The sequence below is a fragment of the Triticum dicoccoides genome, chromosome 7B (assembly GCF_002162155.2).
Source record: "Triticum dicoccoides isolate Atlit2015 ecotype Zavitan chromosome 7B, WEW_v2.0, whole genome shotgun sequence".
Lineage (NCBI taxonomy): Eukaryota > Viridiplantae > Streptophyta > Magnoliopsida > Poales > Poaceae > Triticum > Triticum dicoccoides.
Window position 1 is genome coordinate 659,346,424 of NC_041393.1, and position 11,018 is coordinate 659,357,441.

At 42.8% G+C, this 11,018-nt stretch overlaps 1 protein-coding gene across 3 annotated transcripts; it reads right to left on the minus strand.

Annotated features, from left to right (window-relative positions):
• Window positions 1-1,130: 1,130 nt before the first annotated feature.
• Window positions 1,131-3,778, minus strand: LOC119341193. 3 transcript variants are annotated; one of them, XM_037613062.1, is made up of 3 exons: window positions 3,596-3,778; window positions 3,172-3,504; window positions 1,131-1,595 (listed from the first exon to the last, which is right to left on the minus strand). In XM_037613062.1, exons 1-3 carry the CDS (start codon window positions 3,694-3,696, stop codon window positions 1,529-1,531), a joined length of 501 nt encoding a protein of 166 aa, XP_037468959.1. In that variant the 5' UTR covers window positions 3,697-3,778; the 3' UTR covers window positions 1,131-1,528. The 3 variants fall into 3 exon arrangements, with proteins under 3 accessions (XP_037468959.1, XP_037468960.1, XP_037468958.1); XM_037613063.1 differs by having other exon boundaries at window positions 1,131-1,656; XM_037613061.1 differs by having other exon boundaries at window positions 1,131-1,672.
• Between the last annotated feature and the right edge of the window lie 7,240 nt (window positions 3,779-11,018).

An 11,018-nucleotide genomic window follows, 5' to 3' on the forward strand; every position in this document is an offset into this window, starting at 1 on the left:
CTGCTACCATCATCCGCCTCGACCGCCGCTGCCGTCGTCCGCCTCGACCGACTGCTACCATCATCCGCCTCGACCGCCGCTGCCGTCGTCCGCCTCGACCGCTGCTGCCGTCGTCCGCCTCGGCCACCACCGCCGTCATCCACCTCGACCGTCGCTACAGGTGTAACATTTTCGTGTTCTTCCGTGTTAATTACCTTCTTTATTTGATAGAGAAATTTATAGACCTAAGATAAAAAGTAGGAACCCCATGGATAATAGAACAAAAATGCGACATTTTGTAGTACGAAGTAACGACGTACCAACTACTCCGTTAGAAGTAGCGATTATGTTGTTTGTACTAAAAATGTCTTAATTTTTAATACTTCCTATCCGTACTGCACATATATATCGTGCTTACGTAATCACGTGTTTATACGAAAATTCATTTCGGTGCCCGAGCCCAGATGCACCCGATATCCTGGTCGCACTTTCCTCTCGAGATCTTCACCCTGCGCAGTATTCTTATGTGTATTCTGTGTCGTATCGATGGAAAATTCACCCAGCGTCCGCATTTACTGCTAGTAGGTACCGTCACGGCCCAGATGTTTCCAACACGGCGCTGCCATTTTCCTGGGCCTTGTCGTGCCGTTCTGCCCCCCGTCTGACAAAGTTTTTCCAAAAGGAAATTGAAGGCTGACTGCGTGTGTATCGGAATATGCCCCTAAACTAGGTTCTTAGGGATATTTTACGTTTTAACTCCTCAAGTACTTTATAGGACACTCGCCCCATACACTAATAAATCGGTGCTAATTACTATCTAATCCCTTCTTTCATCCGGTTCAACTAACGTGGTCTATTATGAAGCCGCTTCTCGCCACGTTGGCTGACACCTCACGCTGCATGCACTAGTAGGCATACTGTTCACGTAGGATCGAGATATGAGTTATTCGGCGGCAGGGCGGGCCAGATGGTCGACAGCAGCGTCTGCAGTGTTCCACGCCCTTGGCTGCGTCATGCTCAACAGGCTCAAGGCACTCTCCGGCGGTGGGGGTCGCCACCGCATATGCATCGGCCTGGAGGCTGTGCATAATCCAGCGGTGTTCATCCACACTTAAAACAAATTGTTACATAAAACCATTGTGGTGCCAGACCAGGGCCAATACGTCACTGTTTACGGTTCACGAATTACTCTTCCACTCACCAACAATTCAACCATTGCTCTTACCAGTTCACATATAGCACTTACATAAATCGCATTATAATTTTTATTGTAGAAACAAGTGCCTCGTGCAATTGGCACGTGCCCAGTGGGCCAGTTCACTCTCCATCTCATCCTCTTACAGAGACATCGCCCGCCGCGATTCTGCCAGCCTGCTCGACCCCCACTGATTCTGCAAAGCAGTGCCATGGCAACGACCGCTGCAAGCCATTCCTGCGGTGAGTGCTGCAGCCTGGAGGGCCGGCGCCGACCACCACCACCACACATCGGCGCAACATACGACATGCTGAATAGTGGAGGGGCACCACGGCATCTCTGCTGCATCTGTCACTACAACATCGGCATTGCAGGAGTGGTGGAGATGCTCCAAAGCAGCATCGATGGGGCCTCGCAACTTCTGATGTCCAGTTCACATACCACAATACCTCCAAATCAGTCAGCTGAAGTGTAGCACATGCCTTGAAGTAAAGAAGCATGATGTAAAACATGTCAGATTGGAAATGTAAATTCAGTTCAGTGCATATGTCAATTCAAACTGCCATGGAGACATAGAGAAGTACCAGTAGCAAACTTAACAAAAGGGGAAAATTTCCAAGGTTGGTAAAATTAATCAAACTTAATAAAAAAGGATTTTCCCCCAAATTCCTAAACTGGTTGATCTGAAGTCTAGTACAGTACTACTACAAGTGCATCCAACCATGGAGCACTGAACAAAGACATATATGGCAGTAAACTGATTATATAATCTAGTACAAATTGACTCATGGAGTAAACTGATCAACACAAGGAAATGTGTGAAAAATAGTTAAGAGATAGGTAGTATGTGAGATCATAAATTCATAAGGCATTATTCTCCTCATCAGTACCAAGGAAGAAGAAAGAACTAAAGGACCTAGAACAACAGCACCTGCATTCTCTTCTTACTGATTGCTAATGAGTGTTTATTTTGCACATGCTTCCTTTTACCAACTAGCCACGGGACAGCCAGACGAGCATTAACTGTAAATATATGCATGTGTATGTCCTCTGATGACAAAAAGGGCATCCTATTGCAGAGTAGTACTCAAAGTTCATGTAGCAGCAGGCTGTGATGATGATTGATTGGTCTTTATATTTTGCAAATGGGCGACCTTACAATTACGGTTACCATTAGTGTCATTCCCATCTTAAGTTCAGGTATGCTACAATTCCTAATGCATAAATTCTGAAAATTCCATATGCTACAATTCAGTAGAATCATAGCTTGGCCACTGTAAAGAAAAGCATGCATATATAGCTAGCTGACCAAGAGATATCATTTAGTAGACATGAAAAGGCGGCAAAGAATCTTGTCTTGATAAAATCTAATTAGAGGTGAATTGGCACATGTGACGTGGAAAAGATTGCCTTCTTTCGTGAATGAAAGTGTGATCTCCCCCTGGCCAATTTGATCTTTGTTGTACAATTTACCCTCCGCATTTATCATTTATTTTTCCATTATAATTTTAATAGGGACATGCTTAGGATTAGTATGGCCGCTAATTACTATAGAAAACATCAAAGATGTAACCTATTGTATCCCAGACTTTTATTATCTTGTAATGCGGAAAGCACAAGAGCACACTAGTGGCTTCTCTACTGTTGGTGACGCCCGGATAAGTGCTTATGCATTAATTTCCCTCCTAATATATAACAGATAAATTATCCAATAACATTGTATGGCAATTAAGAAACTTGTGCTAATCTAATACACGATACTAACAAAGAAACAAGTATGATTGATGTCCAGATGCCATGTTACACAAACCTGTCTAAATCTACTTGTATGATTTGGACTGAACCAACAGCAGGTACTGCCTACTCACGTATTGTATACTTGCACGTTCCAACAACTAAAGATCAACATTATAGAAATCTTGAAAATTTCACAACAAGCATCAACACTCTGGATCATGAATCCATGGAAAAGAAGATTAGGGAACTGTATTTGTTACCCGTGGTGTCTGATGGAGGCTGCCGGACTAGAGATTTCGTGCAGAACCATGGGGCCATGGACTTGTTGGTGCCGGAGAATGAGATGCCGCCAACCAGTACAGGAGAAAGACGACACCGCCGAGCAGCTGTCCAGTAGAGGGGACCAAGGCAGAGAGGAGCCTCGGCGAGACTGAGATGTAGAGAGCAGCGGTGGTGTCGGGGTCGACGGCGACGGGCGGTGGCAACGGCATCGGAGGCGATGCAGCCCAGTGGCCATGGACGGTCGGAGGAACCCTAGAGTGTCCGGATTTGGCTGCTCCAAGCTGTCGGCGAACTCTTCCCTGAGTGGGAACCTTGAAAACCACAATAGAGTAAGCAGCGGCGGCGGGGAATCGAGGAATCCATCAAAGCACGAAAATCCAGAGATGCGGTAGAGAAACTCACCGGTCAACTGGATCCAATAGGAACTCACCATCGGCATCCAGCGCCGCTCCGCCGCGCCCGCCATTACCGTGAGGTGCCTCCCCACCAGCGCTCGATCTCATTGCTCGTCAAACCACCCGTCCCGAAGCCCTCGACATGTTTTCCAGACGGAGGATCAGGGAGACATGCGTTTCTGTACCCAGACCCTGGTCACGGCTCAGCATAAAAGTGACTAATCCAGGGACATATATAAGAAAAAAATAAGTATTAGAAATCCGTGCGCCTGCGAAGAATCATCCGAATCCATGTAATTCAATAGAAATCATGCCATGTAGAGTACTATATCTGTCAAAATAATAGTATTATGTACCCCCGCAAAAATATAGTATTATGTTCATGTATAAAAATAATAATCAATGCTTGAAATAATTTAGCATCTTGATTAAACTTGCACGACAACGTCACCTTCAAGATGGTCGATACACACCATCGCTTTAGGAAATTGGCCGCTTCATGCAGAGTGCTTTATCTCAATCGGGCAAGAGGCGCTCATCCACATCCTGGCCAATTAATTTGCGAAGCAGATCAGCCATTCCTTGCAGAAGAACGACATGCTCTCTTGTTCATATTGTTTATTAGGATTATTATAAGCAAAGAAGTACAAATGTTAACTGGATTTAAATTTTAAAAATATATTTGTGGAGATGTGGGATAGATCTGAATTTTCTTATATCACATAGATTTCCTTTGCTTTTCAATATTATGGCTTTAATATTTAAAATGTTGTACACTTACATTTATTTTTTCTGTGGGATACCTTTAAAATGTTGTTTGCTTGTACACATTGTATCGGAAACACGATGTAATGGAGTACTCACTAATGGGGACATTTATCAGCTGCCCCTATGCTATCTCCACCCATAAAACTTGCTAGTGAAAATTGAATCATAATTTAAGTGGCCCAATGTGGCCAACCCAAGAAATCAAAGCTGTAGCCTGATTCTTTAAAAATAATTTATTCTCCAAAATAAATAAATAGAAATAACATCTAACCTACACTTACATTTATTTTTTCTGTAGGATACCTTTAAAATGTTGTTTGCTTGTACTACACATTGTATCGGAAACACGATGTAATCGATTACTCATTAATGGGACATTTATGGGCTGCCCCGATTACATGGAAACACTGAAAAAGAAAATCATCAGAGAAACTAGATACTCTCCCTCCGTCTAGGTTTGTAAGTCATCTTACGAAAACCAAATAATGCCAAAACACTTAGGCGCGGTGCATTAAATTCTACCTCGTTTCTTGTTTCTTGACATATCAACCAATAAGAGATGTGGGGTGTGCATGCTTTTAATGACTTGAGACTATCAAACACGACATGCAGTGGTTAGTTCATTGCATGCAATGCTATTAATTAGCAAATGTACATTAAGTTCTCTCGTTTTCTCCTCCTCCTTGGTCAGGGTGCACAACCTAAGATGACTTACTCACCTAGACGGAGGGAGTACAAAAATTAGAAACAACAGAAACTCTGGAATGTGTGATCGCTGGCAGTTGTGAAACTTTGTAATTACAGAAACTTTGAAGTCTATAATTACGGTGGCAAAAAACATGGTAAATACAAACCTGAGGTTGCTGAAAATCACACTGCAAACTCTGAAAAAGCATACAACAAATACAAACAAAATATGCACATGATAACATAGAAACAATAAAAATTGACAAATATTCAGTGCTAAAGTTTCAAATGAACAAGGCTGCAAGTACCCAAAACTGGTGAACATACACTGTAAATTAACAAGAATTATAGTGCAAGAGTCCAAGAATTACAAATGTAAATCCCCTAGAAATTACAGTCCACATACACAGGAAATGGTACTGCAATTACCCAGGTAACTTGCAAAACTGGTGAACTACCACTCTAAAAACCTAAGAATTACAATGTAACCGCCCAAGAAAATCCCCTAGAAATTACACTATACATCTCTACTCCTAATGTCTGAGTGGGTGAATAGTCTTCACGGTTTATTTTTGCTGGGTTTTTTGTCTCTCCTCCCACCACTCCCTCCCACCCTGGTCCATCGCTTTTATTTTCTCTCCACTCTTTATTACAACAAGAACTTTCCTAACGTATAACAAATCATGAATCTAACTTCCTTAAGTTATGCAAATGATCCCTTTTATTGGTGCATTTTGTTTTAGGAAACAAATAACCGATTTTCATGAATCAAATAATAGACTTTTAATCTAACTTTCCTAACTTATCCAAATCAATCGATTCTCTCATTAGTGAAATTTGTTTTAGGAAACAAATAACAAACACATCACAAACTTTCCTCCCAATAAATAGTTTCTTAACATTTGCAAACTTTCCTAATCAGACACGTCACAAACGGGCAGGTACTGATATCACCTTAGCAAACGATAAACCCCATTTGCATAGAAATCAGTTCAAAATCCTAACTTTCCTGAATTCTTACCTTTCCTTGATAACAACCTATTTGTGCCTCCGGACGTCCGACCTATCCTGTGCACTTATGTATCCCAAACGGTCACCTTTTCTCACCCGCTATATATATGCCTTTCCCTTCCACGGGATAAGGTTGACCATTCGCTTTGAGCCTACCAAGAACACTCCTCACTCTCTCTCTCATTCACCTACACCAAATCCTAGATTCCCAAGTGTTCTAGGAGCATTTGAGAGAAGTTCTCCAATCAAGTGATAGATCCACTCCTTCCCCTTCTTTGCACCAAAGGAATTCGTGATTTGAGCAAGTTTTGAGCTTCTTCCCAACGTTCTTATTACTCTTGGAGGTTGGAGACTCCTAGGCGGTAGGAGTCTTTCAGAGAGGAATCAACCGTTGTGATTTCCCCCGGAAAGTTGTTAAGGGTTTGGAGATCACCCCAAGGTCTACCACTAGTGGTTGAGAAACGCCTCCGTGGTGTTGTATCAAAGGGAGAATAGGGTGAGCCTTCGTGGCGTTGGTGTACCTTCGTGGTAACATCCACCTCTCTAACGGTGACTAGCTTCCCTCCAAGGAAGTGAACATCGGCATACATCCTTGTCTCCCGGAGTTGCGGTTATTCCTAACCCTAAATCTCTACTTGTGGTTACTTGTGTCTTTGCACTTACTTACATCATATTGTGCTTGCTTACTTAGGCGCTTCGGTTACTTGCTTAGTATTTAGTACTCACTTGCAATTGTTAGGCTCACCGTCATATTCCGCACTATTGCATAAAATTGCTAAGTAATAATTAAAATTTGTGGTTGTACCTATTCACCCCCCCTCTAGGTCCATCTCGATCATTTCAATTGGTATCAGAGCCATGTGCTCTATTCTTGTGGCTTAACCGCCCTAGAGCGAGATGAACCCAGATGGGACTCCCCTAGTTGTAGATCCTAAGGATAAAGGCGAGGCTTCCTCTGAAGTCAAGTCCTTTACGTCTGAGGATCTAGAACGGGCCCTTGCTAAGCAAAAAGAGGAGCATGATGCTTCCCTTGAGGCCTTGGTCCAAATGAGATTAGCCACGTTGTCCATGGTGCTTGCACCACTCTCGGGTGGTGTGGCTTCGAGGCCAACTGTGCCTACTCCATCACTTGGTTAACAAACTCCTAGCAATGAACACGCCAGTGTTCCTTGGCTTTATGCAAGACCCCAGGTTGAGAAACCAAGATATAATCCTCAAGGCAAACCTCCTTTACTTAGTGCCACTTCCGATTTTGCTTTGTGGAGGGTTGCTATGCAAGATCATCTTCGACATGGGAACGATGAGATGCTGGAGATCATAGAGTATGGCTATCATGTGGTTGATCCAAAGAACCCCACACCAAGAGAAATATATGACAAGAACCTCAATGACACTGCAATCATGTGTATAAGGAGAGGTATGGCTGAAAAGCAAAGGAGACCGTTCATACACATCACATGTGCCAAGGAACTATGGGAAAGTATTATAAGATCCAAGACTGGCACCTCTACCCTCCGGAGTGCTCAGTATGAAATTGCCAAGGGGCAATTGCAAAACTTTTGTATGGAGAAAGGTGAAACCCCCAATCAACTCCATGAGCGTCTCATGACTCTCACTGCCGATATTGAGTCATGTGAGTGTGACAAGACACAAGATGGATTCAACATGACTAAGCGTTTCCTTGTGGATAAGTTGCTTCATGCTCTTGCCCCATATCACCATAAAATGGTGTGGGACATAAGACAACACCATACCTTCAAGGAAATGACTACAGATGACATCATATCCACCTTTCAACTATTTGAAGAGTCGAAGGCTAATGCCACAAAACATCTTGCCATGCATGGTTCCCCATCATCAAAGATCAATCTTGCATTGAAGGCCAAGCATGTATGTGAAGATGAGCAAAGTGAAGAAGAAGAAGAAGAAGAAGATGATGATGATGAAGATGGTGATGGATTGAATCCGACGAGGGCCCTTCATATGAAGACATGGCTCCCTTTGTCAAGAAGTTTAGCGCGGGAAAATTCAAGGGAAGATTTCCAAAGAAGAAAGTAAGAAAATGCTACAACTGTGAAGAAACAAACCACTTCTCCAACGAGTGCCCTTATGAGAAGAGAGAAGATGAACCAAGGTTTCCCAAGACCTTTCCCAAGAAGAAGTTGCCAAATCCTTTGAACTCCAAGCTCAAGAAGAGAGATGGAAAAGCAATGGTTGATCAAGAAGAATCCGATCCGGATGATGTGAGTGGTGTTGCCGGAGTTGCTCAAGACTCTCAAAACACCTTGAGGTTAGTAAATAAGAGTGGTGACTGGTCACCTACAACTACATGAAAGATTACAAGGGCAATGCTCACAAGTGCCTAATGGCAAAGGCCATGGTTGAGGATGGAGAGGACCAAAGCTCTTCTGACAAGGTCAAGGTAACTCCACGATCAAATCCTCCTCTCTTCACTCTGTCTACTTCTAGTGATGAATATCTTGATGCGGAGGATAGTTATGAGGATGATGATCTAGATGATCCTATGATTGCTAAACTTAATAAGTTCATGTGCTCCCTCAAAGGAAAGAAGCTCACTATGTTTCGTATGCTTATGGAGATGGTGAGTAAGCACACCATCACCATTAAGGAACTCGAAACCCTCGTCACCGAGGAAAAGGAAAAATGCGAAATCCTTGAGCGGAAAGTCCAATATGAGGAAGCACGAAATGATGAACTATGCTTAAAAATTGGTGCAAATATTGATGTTCACACTAATGATCTTGCCTCCTTGAAAAAGGCTATTTACTCTTGCGAAGAGTTAATGAATGATAAAAGTAAGCTTGTAAAGTCTCATGCTTCTCTATCTAAGGATTGTGAGCTTCTATCCGTGTCTCTCAAGACTAAGGAAGGAGAGCTCACCGTTCTTACAAAGAGTTTTGAGACACTCAAACTTACTTATCTTGAAACTCTAGCCAAGGCTTACTCTTCTCCTATTATCAATGTTGATGCTTTTACTACTAACTCTAGTAGTGATCTAGCATCTATTCTTGAGGAAAATCGTTTTCTCAAGGCTCAAATCGAGAAAGGTGTCATGACATGTGCTCAAGGGCAAAAGAATCTTGATGAGATATTAAGTCAACACAATGAGGTGTTTGCCAAAGAGGGACTTGGGTTTGACCCAAGCACAAGCAAGAAGAAGACGTCCTCTCAAAAGTGCACAACTCCTCTAAAAGAAACATTTGTAAGAGAAGGGCACAAGGAGAAAGGTAAGGTTGTGAGTGGGAAGGCCACAAGGGGCATTCCCACTTTCAACAAGCCTAAAGAGTTCATGCCTCCATCCTATGTACTTCGTAAGACTAAGGAGGGAGAAGTCTTTGCAAAATGTGTTGGCCCTCGAAATGCATTCCGGTTTTATGCTATTTGGGTCCCTAAGACCCTTGTGACTAACTTGAGAGGTCCCATTGCAAAATGGGTGCCTCTAACCAAGTCCTAATTGTGTGTAGGTTGACTTCTCTGGTGAAGTGAAATGGGTGATTGATAGTGGATGTACAAATCATATGACCGGAGATAGCAAATTGCTCTACGATTTCATGGAAGCCATTCAACCATTCATGAGCATTATGTTTGGTGGAGGTTCAAAAGGACAGGTACTCGGTTTGGGCAAGGTGGCTATCACAAATGACATGTCTCTTGCAAATGTCATGCTTGTCCAATCCCTTAAATACCACTTGCTTTCTGTTCGCCAATTGGCTTCTGTTGGTTATGATACACTCTTTGGACTAACGGATGTGAAAGTCTTTAAGAGAGATACTCTGGAAGTGGCCTTTGTTGGAGAGTTGGATGGCAACCTTTACACGATTGATTTCTCGAAAGAGAGCACATTCCATGCAACTTGTCTAATGGCCAAGGCTGACAAGGGGTGGCTATGGCATCGCCGACTAGCCCATGTCGGCATGAGAAATCTTCAAGATCTCTTAAAGGGGAATCACATCCTTGGACTAACCAATGTCTCTTTTGAGAAAGATCGTGTGTGTAGTGCATGCATAGCCGGGAAGCAACATCAATCAAAGCACCCACCCAAGAACATAGTATCTACTTCAAGGCCCCTGGAGCTCCTTCATGTGGATCTTTTTGGTCCTCCTTCATGGGATAGTCTTGGTGGGAAAAAGTATGGGCTTGTCATTGTTGATGATTACTCAAGATATACATGGGTGTTCTTCCTCAAGTCCAAGGACGAAACGAAGATCACCTTCATTGATTTTGCCAAGCAAGCCCAATGCAAGTTTGACAAAGAAATCCAGGCAATAAGAAGTGACAATGGCTCTGAGTTCAAGAACTATACCTTGGAAGAACTTCTTAGTGATGAAGGGATTGATCATCAATATTCAGCTCCATACACTCCTCAGGAAAATGGTGTAGCCAAAAGGAAGAACCGTACACTTGTAGAGATGGCAAGGTCCATGTTGGATGAATACAAGTCACCACATAGTTTTTGGGCCGAAGCTGTCAACACCGCATGCCATGCATCAAACCGGCTCTTCCTCCGCACTATATTGGAAAAGACTCCATATGAGTTTTGACTGGAAACAAGCCAAATGTCAAGTACTTTCGTGTATTTGGATGCAAATGTTTCATCCTCAACAAAAGAGAACGGTTAGGAAAATTTCAATCCAAAACAATTGAGGGTATATTTGTTGGCTATGGATCAAACTCTCACGCCTATAGAGTCTACAACAAATCCAATGGATGTGTTGTAGAAACTTGTGACGTGGTGTTTGATGAATTTAATGGCTCCCATGGGGAGCAAGTTGATCTAAGTGATGTAGGTGAAGAAGATTCTTCTCAAGACATTTTGACCATGGGTGTTGGTGCACTTCTTCCTATGGAACAAGAACCTCATGATGATGAAGACGAAGATGAAAATCTCACACATCATCAAACTACTTTAACTCCCATACCATCACAAGATCCTATTGTCCAAC